Raw genomic sequence first — 25,455 nt, 5'->3', positions numbered from 1 at the left:
ACGTAATAGCAAAAACATTTTTACACTTTCTGTATGTGTAAAAGTAAAGTAATAATAGTTTACAGTCTTTTTTATTCTAATCTTTTAAATTTTTGTTCTACTTTATATTGTTGTTTTACTATTCTACAAGTTTTATCTTCGATTTTATATATATAATTTTTGTCTTTTTTATTTTTCTTAATACATTTTTTTAATCATTCCTATTTTCTCTCGCAGGCATTAGTCTCATTTTATTCTATTCTTTTTAATATATTTTAACCTATTTTGGTAGTCTTACTCAACTTTTTCTCTTATTCGCTATTATCTTTATTTATTTTCTCTTATTTTATTTAATTAAAAAAAAAAACATTTTTATCATTCGGATATTCTCTCATGTGCATTGGTCTCAATTTTACCTTTTCTTTTTAATCTATTTTAACCTATTTTCATTTACTTTCTCTTATTCTTTTATTTTTATTTATTTATTAATCATTACTGATTTAAATGTTTTATTTTTTCTTATTTTTCATGATCTTTTTTATTTACATTTGTATCATTATTTTCTCTAACGTACATTAGTCTCAATGTCTTCGTTTTAATTTGTTTTTTTGTTTTTGTTCATTTTCTTTATGTTGTCACCTGTTCTGTCTTACTATCAACTGTGAAGCACTTTGAACTACATTAACCTGTATGAAATCTGCTATATAAATTAAAGTTTGATTGATTGATTGATTGATATGCCTTCATACAAAACAAGATTATAAAAAGACTACATTCTACATAAAAGAGCCAGAACAAAATCAGATGTGTGAAATCATCAACTATTAAAGGTTACAATGAGATGTAGTTTATTTTGTCTGTATGAGCTCATCAGTTCCTCGTGACTGTGAGTAAGTGTTTAAGCCTCAGGATATAGAAACAGTCCAGCTACATCAGTCAGGATTGGCTGATATTCATTTACAAATGACTTCATTAGTGTTCATTAAGTTTCCTACACACAAAAAATGAATAAAATCAAATCAGGATGATAAATTAGGTCAGACTCTATTTTCACTGGCTGGTCCAATATGGCTGACCACTCTCTGCACCACACTGCTGTCTATGCCAGTTTATTCTTAATATTCCTGCTCTGAATGATAACAGCCTTTAAAACACACAGCTTTTAGATGCACTCAAGTTGTATATGTCCTGTGTGTCAGAATCAGATGAATGAACAGTTCTATGCTACCACAAAGCAGCTCATTCAGTTTGGTATCACAAAAACAGACTATGACTCAACATGCCGTGGGGACACATTACTGTCTGCACACCAGATCAATTTATACAGACATGTGACATTATCCAGATGCTTACACTAATTTAATCTTTTAACCAAACTCGACTCTTGTTGCTCATTTTTATGTAAAATTTCAAGTGACTTTAATGACCACACAAACAGGATTGTTGGATTTTTAGAAATAAGACTTTGGTACACACTAACTACTACTACTACTAATTATAAAGGAATATATGACGCTTCTACTAAGATGACAAAACCACTGATAAAACACCATACCTTTTGGAATTAGAAAGTAGATGTAGACTTAGAAGATATTATCAATATATATCTTTTTTTTATGAGTAAGACTTGAACTAACAACGTTACTCCTCGGCTAACATTAGCTACCAAACTATTTTACCTTAACACCTCAGCTAACATTAGCTACCAAACTATTTTACCTTATCTCTTCAGCTAACATTAGCTACCAAACTCTTTTACTTTATTTCTTCAGCTAACATTATCTACCAAACTATTTTACCTTATCTCTTCAGCTAACATTAGCTACCAAACTATTCTACCTTATTTCTTCAGCTAACATTAGCTACCAAACTATTTTACCGTATCTCTTCAGCTAACATTAGCTACCAAACTATTTTACCTCATCTCTTCAGCTAACATTACCTACCAAACTATTTTACCTTAACACCTCAGCTAACATTAGCTACCAAACTATTTTACCTTATCTCTTCAGCTAACATTAGCTACCAAACTCTTTTACTTTATTTCTTCAGCTAACATTATCTACCAAACTATTTTACCTTATCTCTTCAGCTAACATTAGCTACCAAACTCTTTTACTTTATTTCTTCAGCTAACATTATCTACCAAACTATTTTACCTCATATCTTCAGCTAACATTAGCTACCAAACTATTCTACCGTATTTCTTCAGCTAACATTAGCTACCAAACTATTTTACCTTATCTCTTCAGCTAACATTAGCTACCAAACTATTTTACCGTATCTCTTCAGCTAACATTAGCTACCAAACTATTTTACCTCATCTCTTCAGCTAACATTACCTACCAAACTATTTTACCTCATCTCCTCAGCTAACTTTAGTTATCAAACTATTTTACCTTAACTCCTCAGCTAACGTTAGCTACCAAAGAGCTGCTCTCCTTGGACACCATTTTATACAAAAATGTAAAAGCCCCATAGTGTACACTTGGCAAAAGAATACACACTAAAATATGAATATTAGATCAAGATGATAAAACACCATTACTTTTAGAATTAGAAATTAGATGTAGACTTAAAAACACAATATCAATCATTTTAAGTGAAAATTGAGTAAGACTTAAATTAACTAAATGTGCTGTAGACATTTTTTTTTTAATCAGTATGAAGCTGTAAGAAATCCAACACTTTGGACTCAATTATGTAATTACATTACATAACAAAGATACAGGGCTGATAGTGTATGTGGCACCATTTTAACACATAACATAACATTATTTGAAAATATATTGTCACATTGCTCTTAGCATACTCTGACTAGACAGGGATTAAAGCAAAAATAAATCTTCTGACTGAAGAATTTAACATTTTGTATTTTAAAACAAAAACCAAGTAACCACTCGTTTTTGGGGTGTATTAAATTAAATTACTCTTCTTTTCTTTTTCTTTTTTACTCTGGTAGATTTTATTACACTTACAGTAACATAATGAGTATAGTTGTCAATTCCAGTTTTCACCTGGTTCACTGTGTCAGTGTGAGCAGCACTGAGGACTGAGGAAAGTAGTAGTATTCCTGCCGTGAACAGACTCAAAGGAGAGCAGCGTGATGACAGCTAACAGCAGCAGAGGCTAACGTTAGCTGCTCCTCCGTTTCGGGGGCGGAGCAGCAGACACAGTTGTCACAACTTAACTCAATCATTTAGATGCATTAATGGTCTGCTTGCTTTCAACATCATTTTAACAATTTATTGATATTTGGAAATTGACTCACGGGCTGCCCATGCCTGCTCTGTGTGTTGGTTGTGATAATAATGTAGAGTATCACGTAATATATTATTATTATATACCTTTGCAGGGTTTCCCACAGAAAATGTGTTAGTTAAGGTGGTGGGGAGCAGTGAGGGGGGGGGGGGGGGGTTTATACATTTTTAGTTTTTGTTGACATTGTCAAAAATGTGATAATTCCACTAAGTTTATTACTGAGGTCGTACTAAGAGGTGGTGGTGTACTTGGGTGCATTATATTGAAAGGTGTTCCTAATATTTTGCCCTCCTCATGTATGTTGATGGAATGGACAAAATATTAAGAACACCATTCAATATAATGCATCCTAATACACCACAATCACTCAATAATGAACATAAAGCAAAATTTTCACCTTCTTGTTAAAAAATGTAGCATAAGCTTCATAAATGTAGAATTTATAGCAGAGCTGCTGTATTGGATTAAATTAGATTGCACAGGTTAGGCCAGTGAGTATCTTATATAGTTAACTTATTCTCTGAACTATATTTTATAGTAATTACAAGTTATATAGTATTATACAGTTAAGTAGTGATATTCAGCTTCAGTAGCATCACGTTTTTGTTGAATCTGCCTCAGCAGCAGCCCTTAATGCTACTCCAATGCCCATACTAATAATCATTATTCATATCTGTAGATACAGGATATTCATTACATTACATGGTCAAAATGAAACCAGCTCACGGGGGGATGTGTTAATACATGTGTGTATATGTGTGTGTTTGTGGTTTGGTCCAGTACAAACAGATGGAGAGTGAGAGTGGCTCACTGTAGTGAGTGCTGTTGGCTCGACGTCAAAGCACGATCGAGCCAACAGTGACTGTTAGTCTCTGCTCTCCATCTGTCTTCCTGAATTTCCTTTTTTTCCCTTTTTTTTGTAAATGAGCGCTACATTAGTCCCATTTGTGAATATGTGTTTGGAAAATATTCATTATGGAGTGTACAAGAGAGAGGCATCGTTTTTAATGAGCTATTACCAGCTTGGCACTTGACTGACTGACCGAGGGAGGGAGGAAGGGAGAGGAAATGAATACAAATGTGTCGGAGAGAGTGATGGGAATCTTTGGGAATGTCACAATTTGATTCCAATTCCTTTGGTGCCTGACTTTGTTCAGAATCAATTCTCAATTCAAAACCAATATTCTCAATTGAATGAATAGAAAAGGAAGACCTATTTCCAATCTCTTGCTCTTATATACTGTTTGCCAAACTTGTGTCCTTATTCTACTGAAACACAATATCACACATAACTGTCAGATAAGATAAATAGTCTGCAGCCTTTTTATTTTGAAAAGTGAACTGCATTAATAAATCAATGAATTCATTTGAAAGCATCTTACAGTCTTCTGCCTGTATGAGATAATAACAAACTGAGGCAGTCTGCTCCACTGTGTTAACGCCATGTCTCTAGCAGCCTCTCTGCTGGGAAAAGACAACATGCTGAGTGGGCACAGGTCTTCTGAGGTGAAACAGACTGATCACCGAGTTATTTTCTTCACAAGAGAGTTGGTTTAAGTTGTTTAATGCTGCAGTGTGTGTGTTTGCTACTGCTGAGTGCTGCTCCACTCCGCTAACATTAGCGTCTGAGTGATGGTGTAGAAAGCTCACAATATACTTCATACACTGCCCTCACAGCTCAGTTCTGCCTTTTTCATTCCGTCAATATCATGTCATTTACTAACATTTAGAAAATCAATTTGTGACATCTATAAATCAATGCAGGATCACCTACGTCCACATCACAATGCATCTATTGATCCATTTTTCCACCACCCCTTATCCTCCACTTTCTTTTTTGCGAGCAAAAGTTCACAAGATTTAAAACCAGAACAACTTATAGACAGAAACAGCAAAAGGAAATATGCACACAATCATAATAACTGAGTAAATAAATATATAGTAATGACAAAAAAAGAAAAAAGAAAAAAAAAAACAACCACAGTATGGTGTCTGAAAGGTTACTTTCTACACAGATGGATATTTCGACATCTAATTGCCTGCATTGAAATTGTCTCTTGAAACTGTCTCTTGCCCGCCACAGCTCAACCCTAACCTGCACTGTTCCTGCATGGACAAGTACAATGTGTTTACTGCAACATACAACAACCCTGTTCAACCTAAACATAAATGTCACCATGGTGGAGATTTTAAAAAAAGCCTTCCCTGATGTGATGAGTATAAATACAAGTAGCAGATAACTGTCAGAAAGACACTTTATGCACAGACTAGCATATAAAGGCTGTTCTCAAATGATGGTGAATAGGTGGGTCTATGTTCAGCACCAAAACAACAGCAGCGCAAGTTGTTGACTAATAAATAACGCATCACCACATGCTTTGTTAAGACTGTATGAACTCAACAATGCCGCAGCGGGGAGCCTGAACCTCCTACTCTGTAAACAGGGGTCAGTCTGTGAACACAGAATCGGACTGACAGAGTCTGTGTGAAAATACCATCGTCTCTATGTGCCTCCGATGTGGCCCTGAGGTTTACTGTGTTCACTTTCATTAGTCAGAAGATTTTCTGGCACGACGTCAAGCTGTCGTTATGCTAACTGGTTGCTGCAGCTTTTGAGTGAGGCAAACTGGCCGTAACCCAAAGCTGAGAGCGCTCACGCAGCAAGGTGTCAGCAAAGCAAGAAATTGTGTGTTTGGTGCCCGGCAGGTACACTGAAGAAACTGAAGATGCCAAAGAAACATGCTGAAACACTTCCCTCAGCCCTGTGCACTTAAAGTAGAGGTGTGTAGGTATGTGGGGGGGGGGAGTGAGGTTACCTACCTCAAAGTTGTATTCCTTGTCTATCCTGGTCCGAGAGATGCCCCGGAGAACAATTCCCTCTATATGCACCGCTGCAATACAAGAGAGCATTAATAAACACCTGTATTATCACCCTAACTAATATGTGTCCACTAGGGGTGTGACGATACACTCAGCTCACAAGATCGAGACGAGACGAGATTTTAACTATATTTTTAAGAAAACTTCAATGAGGAAATACATGACTGTTCCTTTATTTGAAATTCACAAAATGGAAATTGAATTGAAATGTTTTAACTAATCATCTTGTAATGAATCACTTTAGTTCTACTTTCTAAATATATAATTATCATATGCAGTATGCAGCACTGTGAAATGTTTCCCCATATTGATATGTATTTTATAGTTGGATAATTTTGGTATTTATGGAAATAACAACCATAAATACAAAAGTTAGATACAATCACAAATACTAAAAAGTAAATTATAAAGAATAGAAAAAAATTATAATATATAAATATAAATTAAAGTATCCAATTATCAAAAATTATAATATATTGCTAATAAAAAACAGAAATAAAAGTAAATTGCACAAATCCTGTATCACACAAATACACAAGTAGAACAACATATAAATTGTGTTATAATTTGGTAGTGTGACTCATTTTACTTTTTGCATCATTAGGCTTCCATAGCTGCGCTAGATTCCCTGCTCCTCCTACTTCAGGCTTTCAGTGTAGAGACCTGACCTCAACTTATCACTGCTCCTCTCCTCATCTCCTACTTCTGTGAGATCTTCTCAGCAGGTAGAAGCTGTAACAAGCTTAATGATCCACACGTGACATTATAAAAAGAAAACATGAAGTGCGAATGATCGATAGAAAACCGACAGTTTTTTTTTTTGGTGCGCCCCTTAATTATAGTTTTGCGAGACAAAATTCACTTCGACAAGTATCGTCGCGTTTTCATGGCACGAGATCTCGTCACACCCCTAGTGTCAACTGAAAGAAAACTCAAATAATTAGACTAAACAATGGGATTACTTTCTACATGTCCAGATTTACCATTAAATGTGTGCAGTCTTTATTCTCAGACTAATAGATCAGTGTAAAACAAACAAACTACTCTCTTGTTGTGGCAGATGATGACATTTGTTTATGCGCACTGTTTCCACTCACCTTCTCTTTGCGTTGCCCAGCGGCTTGAGCGTCGGCTCTGGCAAGGAGGGTGGGAGTCCGTACAGTCCCCCATACCAAGAGCTGAGGAGGGCAGGTAGTCCGACTTCAAATCCTGGAGTTGGGAAAAATAACACAATTTAAGTTAGATACTGGCTCATTCTTGCTCCTTTAAAAGTTTGCTCTTAGCACATTTATTATGCGTTTCACAGGTTTCGTGTTTGGCTAATCATTAAACACACTGCCAAAATGCATCTTTCCTTGATGTTTTGTAAAATCATGCCAGTGGTATCTATGATATCACATTTAAGTGAATTATTTGAGGAACACACAAGAAAGCTCTTATTAGGTAAGTCCCTGCATATTTCTAATGCTGGAGCCCAGTGCAAAGATAGATCATTCTCTATGTTTAGTCATCCTCAGACGTGATATTACCTTTGAGACCATGTCTGAGATACAGAGACAGCTTCAAAAGAGGTTTGTTAAGGTTTACCCAAAACTTAGTGGAGATTTTTAGAAATAGAAGAAAAATCCCAATATTTTCTACTATATTTTTCAGCCTCTTTAACTGTAGTAACATATAGTTCTAGCATACACAGTGGATGTGATTAAACAGCCCAAAGTCAACTTATTGATCTCTGATGAGACAACAGTGAAGCAAATGTAAAAATGTGTCAACAACTAAGCTATGTCATCCAGGTAAACACAGCCTGTGAGAAGTCTGACAGTCATGAAGCGTAGAGCAGGGATTATATAAACTATAATAATGCTACAATGTTGATGTTATGCAGGTATAATGTTTACCATTTTGTCTCTGCATGTTAGCATACCACATTTTTCTAAGTAGAACTAAAAACAAACTAGAGCTGAGGCTGATGGGAATGTCATGAGTTCTGGAGGTATTTGGTCATAGATGTCTTTGGTCTAGGTCTAGATGGACATTCAGGTCAAAGTTAGTACAGTTCATGCACTGGAGACCATGAATGTACCAAATGTCATGACTGATCCAATAGTTGTCAAGACATTTCAATGAAAAACTAAAAAGTTAACCTTGGGGTGGCACTGAGAGAAAAGTCGTGAGAAACCGTCCTCCAAGAACCTTAGATATCTGTTGATTATTTAATGTTAATAGTTGTTAAGATATTTCACTATGAACCATAAATGTCTAGAGAGGAAAATTCAAGGGTTTCCAGAGTCAGAAGGATCCTCTGGGGACCATGAATGTACCGAATTTCACAATTCATCCAATAGTTGTCAAGATATTTCAATAAACTAAAAAGTCAACCTCAGGGTGGAACTAGACAAGAAGGAAGAGCACCACCCAAGCCTTAGAAACTGTCCTCTAGGGGACCATCAATATCTGTTGATACTTTCATGGCATTTAGTGGTTAGTTGTTAAGATATTTCACTTTGAACCACAAATGCCAACTCCAGAGGAACATTCAATGGTTTCCAGAGATTCATCCTCTGGGGACCATGACTGTCTGTAGACAATTTCACAACAATCCATCTAATAGCTGTTGAAATATTTAAGTCTGGACCAAAGTAGAGCATCTCTGAAGCCACGCCACCAGCATGGATAAAAACCAGTAACCACGGTATGGTCCCAACCTTCCTCTCACTCACTGTCGGCCTTGGCCACATTTGACGGTGCCACAGTCCAGACACTGAACAGCCCTCTAAAAATGGCTGGTGTGATTTTATTAAGAGCAGTGCATCTTCGCCACACATGGCCCCCGCTCACAGTGATGTCAACTTCTCGGGTTAATCTAGAACAGAGACGGTCCTGCAACTCGTACCAGCTGGACCTCTGTTTGAAGGTACGTTCGTTGGGTAGAGTAAGTGTAAAAAAAAAGATAAATATAAGGCACATTTACTGGTACATGTTTTTAATTATGTTTAAGTTGTTTTTAATCAGCACTTTTTCCATGACACTACTGATGGGAGTTATTTATAAATGAATACTGGTGGATCCAATCATTATTTAATTGATTAGGCATCCATAATGTAAACTGCCACATGTACAGCATGTGTTGTGACACTTGTGGGTTAGGTTTTTCCATGTGCTCGTCAGAAGCGCTGACACTCGAGAGTCACTTCTGAACAGCACTGCATTCCTAACATTACTTCAGATTATAGAAGTGATTTTCCTATGTGTGCGTACAATGTTCGAATTTACACCTGGACTTATAGAGGCGCAAGGAGATTAATGTATATGATAGTTAATGTATCTTCCAAACAGATACAACCATCAGAATATCTCAAATGGTTCAGCAAATGGTTTCTAGATTCCAATTCTAGGAAACTATAGATATTACTAAAGAGGCTGAGACAACACCAAATACTAGCCACTAGGTATTAAAGTTACAGTTACCAATTTCAGTTCTTCAATTGTGTGTCCCATTGGCAATTTTGTAATATAATCATACGAATATTGGGGCGGCACGGCGGTTCAGTGGTTGGATTTGGACCAACCGGCCAACTGACACCCTTCTGTGTGGAGTTTGTATTTTCTCCCTGTGCCTATCTGGGTTCTGGGTTATCTGGGTGCTCTGGCTTCCTACCACAGACCAAAAACACCTAGGGTTGGTTGATTGGTGACTCTAAATTGCCCATTCGTGTGAATGTGAGTGTAAATGGTTGCCTGTCTCTATACTATATATTAGCCTTGTGATTGTGATTGACATGCGACCTGTCCAGGGTGTCAGCTGAGATTGACTCCAGCTCCTCCGTGACCCTCTAGGATAGGCGGTAAAGGAAATGAATGAACGAATGAGTATGAATACATCTTTGGATATGTTTGCTTGATTGGCAGATGTCTCAGTCCTTGAGGTTGCCTTGCTCATCCCACATTAGACCCACACTGGCAGCCCCCCCATCGCTCCACTAACCCAGACTCCAGGGACCAATTTAACAAGAGCTATCTGGATACCTTTGTGGAGAAAAAGCTCCAAAATACCCTCAAATCTGGAGCGTGAGCTGATGCAGACTCATTTGTTATGAGGTTCAGTTAGCATATTCAGTTCAACTGAATGAATCTGCTTTGTGTTACAGACACCTGGTTTCTTAATATGCCTTTAAGGACTATACATCATAGTTTGTTTACACTCTCTCCTGTAGGAAAGCTACAGGTAAATATAAGAGCCTAATGAGCTACTATATTACCTCCTAACACAATTATTTTATATGGGGTGGCAACAGGTAAACAACAACAACATTGTAATATTGTGTAAGTAGGGGTTTTCAATAGTAGGCCTTCCATTGTAGCAACAATGCTACTGAGCCTTAATACTGAAACCCTGCTTGCCTAACAGCGGAACAACCATCAAGGAAACCAAACCAAAATTAACTGCACAATCTCCTGAATGCCCTGTAAATAAAGTCTCTCTAACACATATGGTCCAGCTCTCAGGATGGTCTTCATTACAAAACTTGTTTGCTTTTTGTTTTTTGCTCTGACGGCAGACAAGAGATCAAAAGATGAAATGGGAAACAGCTGTACGAAAAAGCAGACAGGAGCTCAGTAGGTTTACTAATTTAGGTCATCGTCAGCTTGCCTGATCACTTTATTCTTAGATGATTCACATCAAACAGAATCTGATGACGAGTAACACGTCTGTAAGTTTTCACTCCAATTAATTAGGCACTAGACGAGCTCATTGTCAGAGTAGATGTAATGTTCAGGATTTCAACAATATAATCTAACCCTGTTTTTTTGCACCCCGAAAGGTGGAAATGATTAGTGTAATTAGCTGCTGTCCTGTCCACATATTTCAAAAGCTGCAAGTGAATCAGTACACTGTCAAACACCTGCTGCAGCGGAGCTACAGCACAGAGCAGCTGGGACTGCCAATCTGGAGGTGCAGGCTGTTGGCTAATTGGACAGTGTTGTCAGAACAGGAAGTGGTGCTAAATCTTGATATAGTATGTTTAATAAGGAGCTTAATGGTCCCCTCCAGACATGTTTTAAGATTTATGTTAAATACTCTACTTTGCGTAATCATTTGTGTCTGATTTGGTTTTTCCACCAAAAACTTTTTTTTTTTTTTCACTTATAGATTTAGCAAATTTTTTGTTCCAATAGTTTTGACAAAGTTCATAAGATGTATCTTTTTTTATGTAATATCTTTTTTTGGGGAGTGTTGATGTAGATTGGTGAGGACCTGTGGGATGGTTGCAGCGATTGTTGTGGTTTGTGGTGTGATCTTGTGGTTGCAGGCAAATATTAATGAATGTATCCAATCACATGTACATTTATACTTTATTGACTATATTATGTATGCTTGTTGTCTGGTTGCCTTGTGTTGTAGCCAGTGTTCCCACACATTTTTACCAATGAATTTGCAAAACTTTTCCATAACTATTCAATAATATTTTACCCAATTTCAATGACTTTGAATTTAAGTCGTTTAACAAAGGTTTAATAAAGGGTCCTCCCCCCGAATTTTTTTTAAACAGAGTAGATGTCATTTCCTGTATTCTGGTGCCTTTTAACAGGTGTTTTGACACTTTGATCTCACTAAATGATGGGTGCATTTTATAATTACATCCAGGGGAAGCGTTTGGCCCCAGATAACATATTAGAAGATATTAAAAAAATAAATATAGAAATTGATGATTTGTATATTCATATAAATAAATGAATATACTGATTTTTGACATGGTAAATGTGGGGGGGTCCAAATTCATGCAGCCTGTCTTATATCTGTTACCTTTGATATCAGATCGGGTCATCCCTGATTTAAAACTTTTCCAAAACATTCACCTCATTCCAAACCATTTCCAGGACTGGAAAACAGTTTTTATAATTTCAAACTTTTCCAGGAATTTCATGACCATGGGAACCCTGTATAACTTCCACTTGGAAAATTAAATTAAAAAACGTTAAATGATTTTGTTAAAATCCTTAATATTACATTGATGCCTTCGCCCCCTTATTAAAAATTCCAGAATATCTAAGTATTGTTTAATTTCAAAAATGTAATTGTTGCACACAAGATGTCTCCTACTTCACTGTACATTCCACTCACAGTGGTTGTGCACTGGAGGCTTCAAGTTACCACATCACTCTTGTGTAAGTTGAATATCGGACCACCATCAGCTACCCAACTACTTGTGACGTCACAAATCCTGCCCCTAGGCCCACCGCTTAAAATCTGATCTTTTTCAGTGAGCTCCAGATAAAACTTTCCACTTCCAACAGATGAATGTGAAAACAAACTTTATACTAACACCAGTCAGCACGGTGAAACTCACACATTCAACTAAAGCAACAAGAACAAACAACATATTTTAGAGTGGAATGGGCAACTTTAACATCCAGTTAGCCTGTTAGTTAATGACAGTCACTGCACAGTGCATTTGACGTTACATAACGGGAGGCAACTGAGTCATAGCGGTATCCTATACATTTGAACATGGCTGGTGTAACCGGTTCAAACCACCGGCCCCGACTTTAACCGGCAGCTGGTGGTTGGGCTGTAACTTAAAGCCCTGCTATATGGAGGACAGCTCTAACGTTACTAACATGCGTTCACTGCTTATTACCTTCGTCTGGGCGTTTACTCCAAGTTGACTTTGACGTCTCTCCTCTTCTACGGCGAGCTCTATTTTGTCGAGTTTCTCTCGGACCTCCTCCCGCTGGTGGAAATGGAAAGCTGGGTGTAGGGAGGCCATGGTGAACAGCAGCGCCAACTGCTCCAGAGCTCCTACCGCGGCGTCGTTAGAGGAGACGCCGCACGGCTGCTCTGTCCGCCCGGTCACACTCCCGCCCTGACACGGTGGGTGAACCGGGTGATCCCTGAACGGGGGAAGGGAGTAGTTTCTGCAGAACGAGGCCGGATCTACACGGCTCAGTATCCGAAAGAGTATCCCGGCACACTCCCTCCTGTCAGACCCGAGGAGGGACAGGCAGACCAAGAGCTTGGATCTAACCACCGGGTCGATCACGTCCGTTAATAACCCCAAATCGCTCGGACTATTCGCCCGAAACTCGAAGTCCCGTAAAACATGATAGTCTTTTCTAGCCAGATCCTCTAAGTAAGATCCCAAAAAGCGGAGCTCCAGAGGCTGGCACATATGTAGCAGCCCGCACATGAACTCGACACGCTTAGCGGGGTTTAGATGTAGGCCGAACCACTCGAAAACTGTCTCCTTGTCCAGCTGGGGTGGGTGCATATGAGGTCTGGGCGAATCCTCCAGCCCGTCGGACACAGAGGAGAAGTGGGAGACCGCCCCGGGGATATGCTGCTGGTGCTCCGACCGATCCAGTGACTCGTCCTCGGCCGTCTCGTCGCCTCCTTCCTCGCCCGTTTTCATCGGTAGCTTCATCTTCAGCATTATCAGCGCTGCGAGAAAAGGGCTTCAAAAGTGGAAATGACGGGCTAATAGAACTACATTATTGACGACGTACACCCGTGTTGTAACGCTGGAAAGTAAAAAGACGAAGTGTCAAACGTTTAACAGTGTTTTTACTGTTGGTTAATCATCTGACGCGGCGGTAGTACTGGAGCTTTCTGCTTTTTTCCAAGCGTTACTTTCTTCTTCTACGGCTCGTTTCCTGCAGAGTACCTGTGTGCGGTCATCCCGCTGCTGCCACCACCCGTTCGACTGCAGTACTGTGACCTACAATACATAATATCAATGCGATCTGACCTACAATACAGTAACAGGACTGTAACCTGACCAGCAATTCAGTACTGCAGTTTAACCTACATTACTTTAATACTACTGCAATCTGACCAGCAATAACTTAATCCTACCTACAATACAGTAACATAACTGTGATCTGACCAACAATACTTTAATATAACTGCAATATGACCACCTTTGCATTAATACTACTGCAATCTGACTACCAATACCTTAATCTGACCTACAATACAGTAACATGACTGTGATCTGACCAACAATACCTTAATATTACTGCGATCTGATCAACAATAAAGTAATATAACAGCAAACTGACCTACAATACCTTTAATATAACTGCAATCTGCCCACATATACCTTAATATTACTGCAATTTGACAAACAATACCTTTAATATGACTGCGACTTGACCTACAATGCAATAATATTACTGTGATCTGACCAACAATACAGTATTACTGCAATCTGAGCTACAATACAGTATTACTGCGATCTGAACTACATGTGATCTAACCTACAATACAGTAATATTATTGTGATCTGGCTTATCAACAAGTTTGTGCCATCAAGAAGGAGATGTCATTTTGACATAATTACACTTTTTAATGGAACGGACATCTCAGACACATATTATTGTTCCAAGTATTTTTGTATGTCTTTATTCATATCTGGAGAGGATCTTAAGAAACATAAAGAGGCCTTTGAAGTAGCTGTATATGGAACACTATTTAGTAATATTACAAAAGAAACAGTCAGATGAAACCAACATTTACAACTTTTGCTTTTAATTATAACTCACTTGTTTCTACTTATTATCAACAAGTATCCTGCTGCAAGTAGTGGGTTAGTCACGTTGCATCTGCATTAAAAAGATGGGTTCAAAAGTTGAGAAACATAAGTAGGCCATGTGGAGTAGCTGTGAATCATTAGTTGCAGTATTCAGGCATGTGTGACAGCCTATTTTGTGCTTTAATAATATGCCAAGTGAGTGTGGTATAATTGTGTGGGTGATCAGAAAATGGAGTTCATCTGCTGAAGGGTGAACATTTCGCAGATTTTTGACATCACAACTAATTTGGAGCCAATCATGGTCCAGTATGCAACTAAGACCCCAGTGCACAAACACTGAGACATCTTGTGTCCAACAGTTGAACTTCTGAAATGAAAAATATTTGCATATAGATTTAAGATTTAGCAAAGAGAGAAAAGGAGAAGATCCATTTTTAGGGATTTTACTCGGATAACTGAACTAGTGTGTGTGTGTGTGTGTGTGTGTGTGTGTGTGTGTGTGTGTGTGTGTGTGTGTGTGTGTGTGTGTGTGTGTGTGTGTGTGTGTGTGTGTGTGTAAGAAGAATCAAACACCTCATCAGACACTTTTTTTATATCTAAAAATATATCTAAAAATCTAGATTAGATCCTCATAGTTTGTTATATATAAAACTTTTTACAGTGTCATTTTAGATTTACATATATAAATTTGCCTCTTTTTGGCTTTTATTAAATTATTTATTATTTTTATAATCAGCAGACTGTTGATAGCAAGGCTACTGGGGTTTTTACCTGCTTTCAATAGGCAATACTGCCCTCTAGAGAACAAAGATGACAATTACAGATAAAAGGAAACCAGATTATGTGTGCTTGTTGCAGCCTCGCTGACTTCATATGTGTGTGAAGATGTGTTGATCAGTGACAGTGGCTGCTGGAATATTTACTTAGACTGTATTTGAACAGCCAAAACAACTGCCTCCTTTTTATATAAGCACATCTACTGCAGCTTGGTGCTGAGAGACGCCCACTGAACTGACCATGTGTGCAATAAAAGAGCTGTACTCCTTTTCAAACAGAATAAAATGAGATTAAAATTATTCAGCATTAGTCTATAACATCATAGACTTGCATATCTGGTTTTCATTAATTTTAATGATTCCATCTAAAGCTGTAACTCCCTCTTGTGATAGCTAAAAGGAGGCAACCGCTTTAATACTCTGTGCTAAAAAAAAAAAAAAAAAAAAGCCAAAAGGAGCAAACTGTTTAATCTTTCCTCTAATGTTTTTATAATCCAGTGCTCTCTTGAATTCATTCCAAATCCAGTGTATAAGAGCATAGAGTTAAAAACTGTACAGGGACAGAGATTATGAAAATGGTGAATATTATGCTGCACACTGAGGATAACCTCTGCATGTAAGAAACAAAAACCTGCCCGTGCCTCCTAAACTGAAGGGTGCTGACATTTCCTCAGCTCTCCTCTGCAAAAAAAACACAGGAAGGAAGCGAGAGAACATGTTTTTTCTTTTCAATTTTTTTGCTGTCAAAGTAGCAGCCCTGCTCATAAAGGGTCTCTGAGAACACCAACAGGGGGCAACAACTGCTCAGAGTTCCTCGTCCTCGTGTGAAGACGGTGCCGGAGGCAGCAGTAGCATCTCTCTCAGCTCCTGTTCAAAGATGCCACATGGAATGTAGCTTTGTTGTCCTGGGCAATGCCTGAGCTCTTTGCTCTTGCTTAGAAAAACATGGCCTGCCATACACATAATTGACACACTCTCCTCACTGGTACATGTTCAGTCACTTCCAGGATACTCCAGAGTAGTTTTTAAGGGAGCGGATAAAGTAGCTTATTGTTAATCCAAGCACATTTTATAAATGCTTTTTAGGGTCCCAACTTTTCACACACAAGCCTTGATGATGACAACTGAGGTAAACGTTTCTTTTAAAGAAAAAGCTGGTAAGTGAACCTTGTGTTAAGCTTATTTTTTAAACCTGAGCTCAATCCTTTATTGGTAGTTTAAGATGAATCTAGCTCAAGCTTAAACCCCTCAGAAGTGTAGACTAATGCAAAGTTATCATGACCAAGCCTTTTTAAAGTCTTTTTAAAGCCTTATTAATGAACCAATGATCAGATACGGTGACCCCTTTCATTAGAGGCACATTATAATTCAGAAGATAACGTTTAGACAATTAAAAAGTACACTCAGGCCTTTTTTCTGCATATGAAATACACAGGTTTAGTTGAAAGTTCATCATGTATTTACATAAAATGTGTAAAATAATATGAAAATTGATTATAATTTAAGAGCAAAATAAAATGATGAATACATATTAATATTACACATATGTTGGTCTACAGTACAATTCCATACATTTAAGATAAAATACACATTTATTTGAGAAACTATTAGTTACAGATCAGAGCAGTCGGCTAAAAAATGTGATGTGATATCCACTTATTAGCTTTTTCCAGAGCTTTCAACCACATCTCAGGTTTCCTCAGCAGATCCACTGAAAAGAAAAGCTCGTAAGTAAAGCTTGAGTTAAGATTTTTGTTTGTTGAGTGTTTTTTTTTTGGATAAACAGAAAACAGGAAAACATTCTAAATGTATATGTTGTGTATATGTTATAAGGTAAATTTACATGTTTGCAACCATAAATGTGCAAACATGTAAATGTATTCAGTCAGTTTTAATTCCATTTGAGTCATTTGAGTTTTAAATCACTACAGTCAGTGATTCAACATGTCACACGTGCAATTTTGGTTCTTGTGAGGAGCCTGTAATTTAATTAAACCTCTGCACAGCTGCAGTAGAAACACACTGGCTGTTAAACCACAGAGCTGCACCAGCTTATCACATGATCACTCCTTCAAATTTCAAAAACATGCTTCCTTTATGTGCTTCCTTTACATAGAGCATGCTGTCAGAGTAGCTGGGTGAGTTTAACTATGTCATAATGTAAAATGTCATAAAAATCATGTTTAACATTGAAATGAATGTCAGATGTTACCAAAATAGTCAAAACTGAAAGTCAGACGCTAAAACACACAAACCCTGCGGTGATAGCATCGGATGTGTGTGTGTATGTGTGTATATGTGTGTATATCAAACATTGGACCCACACTGGTCTCTGTAGTGTCACACACTGTGGTGAAAACTAGCCACGGTTTATAAATGCTGCTCCGACACTCCTACCATCCCCTCTGCCAACCCAGAGCGGAGGACTGTCACTACCGAGTCAGGACTTCCCTCTCTTCACCTTCTCCTCACACAGCAACCTTCATCATTGCCTTCTTACAGCTGAAACAGAAAGGTAAGGGCCTTCCATCACTTTATTGACTGTATGTGCTGTTATACGGAAGCATTTTACAGAAGTTTTAGCATGCCTAAACTTTGATTAGCAACTTTTTTTAATAGATAAATGTTAACTATGTTGAGGAGATTTTGTCATTTGTATATTATACTAGTTAGTATCAAACTGATGTTATATAGAGAGAGACAGGGTTATACAAGCATTTATTAGATTTTTTTAATAAATATAAGCAGTGTCTGTTCAGGTTGGTGGTTGTTTGTTAGTGTCTTGTTCTTGTTTCATGTACCACTTCATCTCTAGCTGTATATAGAATATATATATATACATATTCATGTATCGTCACTGTTTTTTTTTTTAGCCTTTTTAAAACGTAATGTTACCATGGTATGAGTTTGGTTTGGCCAGAAGTGACCAGCCATCAGGACAAAGAGAAGACAAGCTAAATATACAGTATAACTGCATACATCAACCTCTGTGATTATGGGTCAGAGAGGTCCTCTGCTTTAGGGCAAGGCAGTAGTCTCCCTCTCTCTTTTTTCCCCGAGTCTTTTGGCATTTCAAAGGTATGGTGTTACTAAAGTCTGCAGCCCTGAAATACATTTTGTGTTCTGTACTAATTACTGTACAACTACAGGATGAATTGGAAATGATGGAGAAGGTGTGTGTGTGGGATGGTATTTAAGACAAATGAGGGATTAAGCAGTCATTTTTTGGTTTGGGACACATCATGAAAATATTATTTCATTGCTGAATGTCAGAAAAGTGCAATCTTTGAAAAGGGCAGTCGGTAATTATCTGTGCTCTACAGTACATGCTATACCTGATGCTAAAATACATTACTATGTTTCTGTACTTTTTGTGAGATTAGTGAGACTATGAGACTACGCTTACAAAAATAGAATTCACATGCAGGTGAGCTGTACCTGTGCTGAATTCAATTTCAGTTTCGTGTGGTCTGGTGTGACCAACATATGGTGGTTAACATGCACAGGTGTGGGAAGCACTGAAATATCCTACTCAGGTAGAAATGCTGTTACTTGATTGACATTGTACTAAATAAAAAGTACTAAAAGTTATTAATTTTCCCCCCAAGGTTACTTTACACATGCATCCATGCAATGAACTGAAAAATAATAGAGGTGTGTTAAACGTTTAGCTATTTCTTTGCCTCCTTAAGTGATAGGCTGAGCGATATGGACAAAATCTCATATCCAGATATAGGTCATTTCATGTCCCCATAGCGATACCTATCCCAATACATTTGAATTCATTGAATAAATAGTTGGTCTGTGCGATACTCAATTGATAGTAACATTAGTACTTGTAATATGTTTCTTCCACCTCTGTCAACTGGCTAATGTTAGCAGACTTAACATTTTGTGAGACTGACATTATTGAGTCAGTTCTCTACGACTTTATGACTTTTCTTTACTTGAGCTACTTTTAGCTTTAATGCTTACATTTAAAGGAGCATATCGATAGCCCTATCTGTGACCCCGTGTTCCTTATGTTATCCTGTGATTTGGTGACATAAATCCATCACCAAGGCAGAGAGCTGCCCTTTCAGTGATCCCACACACTTTTAATGGGATAATGGAGCACTGTGGTAGCCAAACAGTTACAGTGCATGTCACATAACCACAACGTCTCTTGTTTGACTCTGTCTAGGGATCTTTGTTGCCTGTCATACACCCCACCCTATCTTCCCTGTCCCCTACCTCTCCACTATCAGCTGTCGATTAAATGCAAAAACGTATCTCTTTAAAAAAAAGTTTCCATTTCCATTCTGCTCTTCATCGTGACTGCGTTATCTCTGAATGGCCAGTGGCAGTATGTAGAGATATTGGATTCAAATATTTTATTTTTTACTTTGAGATTACAAAAATACCATTGGAAGTACATATTGCTGCTGGATAACAGGTCAAAACTAATGTTTCCATTTTTCGCCTTACGTTTACGTGTGTCCATATGGAATGAGGCCTCACACGGGTTTTAACCCAGTTTTGCGCTTGATACCAGTGTTGCCAGACTGGTTGTTTTTTTAACTGGGAGGACAAAAATGGTTCTTGAGGGCTTCTCATAATTTGGGCTACTTTTTGAAGCATTTGAGCAGTTTCCTCAGATTAAAAATGAAAGGCTACACTTCAGTGAACACTGAGATTGAGATTGAGTTGCTGTGCCCAAACAAGAAGAGAATGACAGGCCTCTGCTCAACTCAACCAGCTGTATTCAGTTTTAAGATATCATTTTCAATATATATGCAGACGGGACAAACACAGTAATGGCTGTAAACTGATAAATATGTTAATTGTCTATATACAGACATGTTGCAATATAAAATCTGTATGTATTTGTTATTTTAACAAAATATCATACATTTCCTGCTTCAGACTCATTTTTTAATAATCCTCTAAACAGTCAATGGTGCCAATTCATTTCACTATAGTAGAGACATTTCCATATGCTCAGAATTTCACCACAGCGAGCGTCACATCTGCATGATAAACCACAGGCCTTATAAATCAATCCGCACCGTCACTTGCATGATGATGCAACGATACAGTAAATATGACAATAATAATCTTGTGATGATTTACATGCAACTGAAAATAGATTGTCATACCGTAGTGACAAGAAAGAAAAACACTGCCGCCTGGAAAGTTGTAAAACCACATTCAAGTTCTAAAAAAAAACATACGGCACGCTTTGGGAAATGGTCAACTATAAATAGTTAAGAGGCCTCAACATGCAAAATCACTGGTGTGGTCTTCGAAAGAAAGTATTTAATGGCATTTAATATACCCTAAATGTCATAATATATTTATTACAATGACCATATAATATTCTCAGCCATCAGTAAGAAACATAGTGGATATAAGCATGGTAGAAAAATATATATACATACATATATATATATATATAGGCGGTACTGGCTATGCTCTCTGCAGTCATATTTGTTTCGTAAACCAACCAAAGGCACTGAGCAGTCCCAGCAACATCTGTGCACAAGGAATGTTCTGTGGTGCTGAAGCCAGTGAAGCTGGTTGATGTGGTCGATGTGGTCGCTCTGCTGCACTTCTGGTTTGCCAAATGTAGAGTGAGGTTAGGAGGAATTCAGGTTCGGTACCCACCTATCCCCACTGTGTGTATGTAATGACTAACGTGCTTTTAAGATGAAAGAGTGAGGCATGGTGCAAAGGATGTATAGATAGGTTTAAGGAAGAAGAAGAAGATAAATAGTGTCTATTAAGGGTTTTTTTGAGGATCCTGGTAGAGACACTTTTAGAAATGGTGATTTTTATGCATGTTGTCTCAGCGTTATTCACTTTGGCTCCACGACCATAGGATTTTACTCCGGGTTTGTTCTACAGGTGTATAAACAAATATTAATAAATTATTTGGATTTGCAATGGTAATGCGCTCTGAACAGATACATAAAGCATCTGGATTTTTGCAGTAATATTCACCCCCCCCCCACTCCCATTACAGACACAATCCCCAGACCTGTCACCAAAACATCACACAAGGATAGACATCAGTACATCCTTTTATAAATCATATAAATAAGCTTTTATAGGCTTTTCATTTCAGATATCACCCCATACTCATCAGATTCAGACTTTTTCTTATGTATAAAAGTAATGCAGATGATTTTTTTGTCTGTACAGTTTGAACAGGAACTATTAGCAGTCAAAGTAGCACAATTTTTCACGATGCAGATTAACCAAAATGTAAACAAAAAGGCCAAAAACACAGAGATGTATTGAGGTTTAAGCTCAATAATCGTATAGCTACAAAGCAACGCTCCGTCTCAATCACTTAGTCAGCTCATCAGTGATGAATACATTTTCAATGATGTTTTACCTAAGCCTGGCACTTTGGTGACTTGTCAATAGGCTGAAGACTGAAGAACCATGATTTTAACCCAAATCATGGTTTGGGATCACTTGTGACGAGAGGGGTTAAAGTTACTTCTTTCTTAAAGTCAGACAACCTTCATCAGCATGGCAGCAGTAAGTATCACGGCCATTGTAATTACAGTTTCAGAGTTTCACTGCACCGACTTGCGGGGAAGTGAATAGTGGTCTCCTGCAGCAAAGTCTACTAATTCCACTTAATAAGCTAGGATCTAACAAACCACCTGACCTGCCACTCTATAGGGGGAAATTAATCATCTTAGATAGACGTCATGTAAACTGTGTCTCTTCTTTGGGTCATAATTACTACGGCTGCTAGATGGTGTCTGTCCCTCAAACATAACTATAACTGTCATTAGGACCTATTGTGCCATTTTTTTTCTTGGTAGGACAGTCTCACTATTTCTGGTACTTTTAATATAAATCTGAATTCAGGTCGTTAGACTCTTAGTCTTCCCCTCCATGTTTTCTGATCAGTCAGATTGAAGTAACAGTCAGTCTTAATTTTCCTTTGGTATGACTGGGAGTGTGTCTATATACAGTATGTTTGTTGGACTGGAGACTGGTTAAAGGCGGCACTTTGACTTTGACACCATGCAATGCTGGATAGATGAGTTAAGTGTGATTTTTTTTCCTCAAACAAACCATTCATTTTATCCACTGCTTGTAAACGCATAATTTTCTTTCTTTTTCATGTTCAACAATGCACAATCCTGTATTTGAGAAAACATTGCATAGTGTTGGAGTAATTAATATAATTAAATCTACTCCTGTCTCAAAAGGAACAGTGACTGTAGCATTCTAAATATATGACGATGTCATGGAACAACCGTGACTAACATTTACATAGTGGTGAGTTGTAATGGCCCGGTGCCAAGTGTAAAAAAATATACTACAGAAGCTCCAGAAATAAGTGAACACAGGTAATTTGGAGCTGCTATGAAGCTGATCTCAACAGACATGCTCAGCTGGTTAGAAAAAGCTTGTCTAACCATCACTCAAACTGAAGCTCTGCTCACACTCCCCTCTTGAAGCCAGCTTACTTTTCCACAAAATGCAGACATTGATAGTTTTCTTAGAAAGTTTTTAGTGTACAACAATAGGTGATTTACATTGCTTTCTTGTATCTTTCTCCTAGTTTCTGGTGCCTTCTTCTTCTTCTCTTAGAAAATATCCAACATAGTGGTTCAGACAAAGCAAGAGCAGCACATTGATTCCTATGTGAAGGTCAGGATCTAGCTACTTGTTGTGTAAATCACAGGTATGTATGATGGCATTAATAATGGCTGAATTCATTTTAGCTGCTTCAGTTTCATGGTGCTGGTATTGTGAATGTTGGAATGTCGGAATGTGGAATGTCCCTGTTACACTGTCATGACTTACTTGGACACCTGAACAGAACAAAGCCATTGTTAATGATAATGGTAACACCAGTGCTTTTTCTACAGTTAAATGTCTGCTGTCAAAAAAGCTCATTGCCAGATTAAATATAAAATTCCAGACAGCTGTTTAGGTGTATACATGGCAGAGCTGGAAAGAACTTGGACTAATTGGATTGACATGTTGCAGAACTAAGAAAAAAAGGACACAAGGTAATGAGTAACAAATGTCAGAAAACGTGAAACAAAGGCAACAAAGTAATTATTTTATTGTAACCAGCAGTCAGCAGATGTTTAACAAACTAAACTTTAACTCATAGTAGCCCACCGCCATCTATTTAAAGGGAAATCAAGATGCCTGTCAGTACAAAGACACTGTCAATGGTCATATTTGTTGCTTCAAGCTGGCGACATTACTACACAGAAGCTGCTAGGTCTCTATTCCAGTAACCTATCTTATAGTATATGACTTCTTTTATTATTATTTATAGGCCCAAGTTCTAACAGTGGCTATCCAAAGGGACCCTTAGACGAAAAAAAATGACTTTCACCACATGAAACCCAGTGGGCATGGCTCCCACATGGGCTTGCCATGTGGGAGTGGGTGTTACTGAACACACATGGGTCTTAAACTGTGCATCCAGTTCCACCCTGAGCCCTTAGTCCACATTTAGCCCTTGCAGGGTGAAAACATGCTTCCCATTTCAAGCTCATGGCACACTTGTTACCCAATGTAGCCCACATTAATCCAAATGGTATTATATGGACTTTCTATATGCAGGAACTATACCAAACAGATTAATTTTGCATATTCAAATTTTTATTTATACTGCAATCCAACTGATTTGGGGCAAATTTATGTTTTGTATTGTATTATAGCAAATTCTGTCAGTCAAACCCAGAGAGAGAAAGAGGGTAACAGGAGCTGGGAGGAGACTTTAAAGAAAAGGTTGTGGTATCTCTGTGCTCTCTTCAGCTGACTGATCCTCCCCTGTCTTTAAAGCCTATGCCAACACACTGCAGCCCTCTTCTGCCATGTTTATATTTCTGTTTTCCCATCCCGGCATAGCGATCACGTTGTTATTTTCTCCGGCCCAGCCTTGTGGTCGGTCGAACCATGTTTGCGCTGTGAGATGAACACGGGGGGAGAGCTCCACAGAAAATACACTACGAGACCATATGTCGCATGGCACAACATGAAAACACACACATAAGCATTTTACAGGGGGGACGGCAGAACGGAAAAGAGATGGAGTATCTCATTTTCAAGCCGTATACTGTATCTTTATCCCAGCTCAACATTGTAACACTGTGTGTTCAGTGAGCTTTTTATGGACTGTTGGACTGAATCTTGCTAATGTGTGCACAGACAAAAATAAATATGCGTTATACAGAATACATAGTCTAAAGACCTCAAACATTTTTCCTGGAAAACATGCTTGAGCACAGGCATATAATTGTATGGGAAATGATATAGTTTAAACACGCATAGGTACAGAAAACATGCTGCAATTAGTATTACATTGACCAGAACTACTGCATCTAAAAAGCATGAACATGCATGCAAATTAGACTGATAACAGGTTAGAAATAACAGTCATGTTTTACTCTTTGTATTAATTGCTGTTCCCTTCTGATGTTTGAATAGATGTTGCAAAGGAGCTGTGCAGAACAACAGAGCTCTTGTCTCCACAGTATCAATGCTCAGCTGTTTTATGATTATTTATTTCTACTTCAGTACTCAGTGAATCAAATAATGAGTCCAGTTGTTTCTCCCAGTAACTCACTTACTCTCTCTATCACATTCATGTTCACCTCTGTTTGTGCACTTTCTCTTTCTCATTATTTTGCTCGTTTTAGACTTGTGGGGGGAGTCAGATGACATGCTTTGTTTTTAACATTAGTCAAATGTAAAGAAATGTCCACTTCTTGTGGACTGAGGTTGATTCTGGTGGCAACAACTGGTGTCTGAACGAGTCAAGCTGTATACAATCTGTAGCAGCTGCAAAGTTCGTGTTTGTCCAGTAAGGAATGTTCAGCACTGCAAAATATCTAAAATGGTTCCTGGGTTCCTGGAAAGGTTCCTGCAGTGGAAACCAGTGCCATCCAGAGGATGTGGTGTATATTACGCCCAGGAACACCAAAGTTTAGGAAAGAACAACAAAGTAGTCATGACTATGACAAGGTGTAATTTTTTGTCTGGAGGGTGGTGCA

At 38.0% G+C, this 25,455-nt stretch overlaps 1 protein-coding gene across 3 annotated transcripts in view; it reads right to left on the bottom strand.

Annotated features, from left to right (window-relative positions):
* zcchc2 (zinc finger, CCHC domain containing 2) overlaps window positions 1-13,687 on the bottom strand; it is a 34,617-nt gene extending 20,930 nt beyond the window's left edge. For all 3 annotated transcript variants that reach the window (XM_062441892.1, XM_062441890.1, XM_062441891.1), the window contains exons 1-3: window positions 12,762-13,687; window positions 7,218-7,329; window positions 6,061-6,131 (exon numbers count right to left, since the gene is read on the bottom strand). In XM_062441892.1, the coding sequence (XP_062297876.1) occupies window positions 6,061-6,131; window positions 7,218-7,329; window positions 12,762-13,553 (975 nt within the window). In that variant the 5' untranslated portion in view covers window positions 13,554-13,687. The remainder of the gene's footprint in view (window positions 1-6,060; window positions 6,132-7,217; window positions 7,330-12,761) is intronic.
* Window positions 13,688-25,455: the final 11,768 nt, after the last annotated feature.

The sequence above is a fragment of the Scomber scombrus genome, chromosome 20, assembly GCF_963691925.1.
Source record: "Scomber scombrus chromosome 20, fScoSco1.1, whole genome shotgun sequence".
NCBI classification, from domain to species: domain Eukaryota; kingdom Metazoa; phylum Chordata; class Actinopteri; order Scombriformes; family Scombridae; genus Scomber; species Scomber scombrus.
Note: the sequence above shows the minus strand (reverse complement) of the source record. Positions and strands in the feature narration are given on the sequence as shown.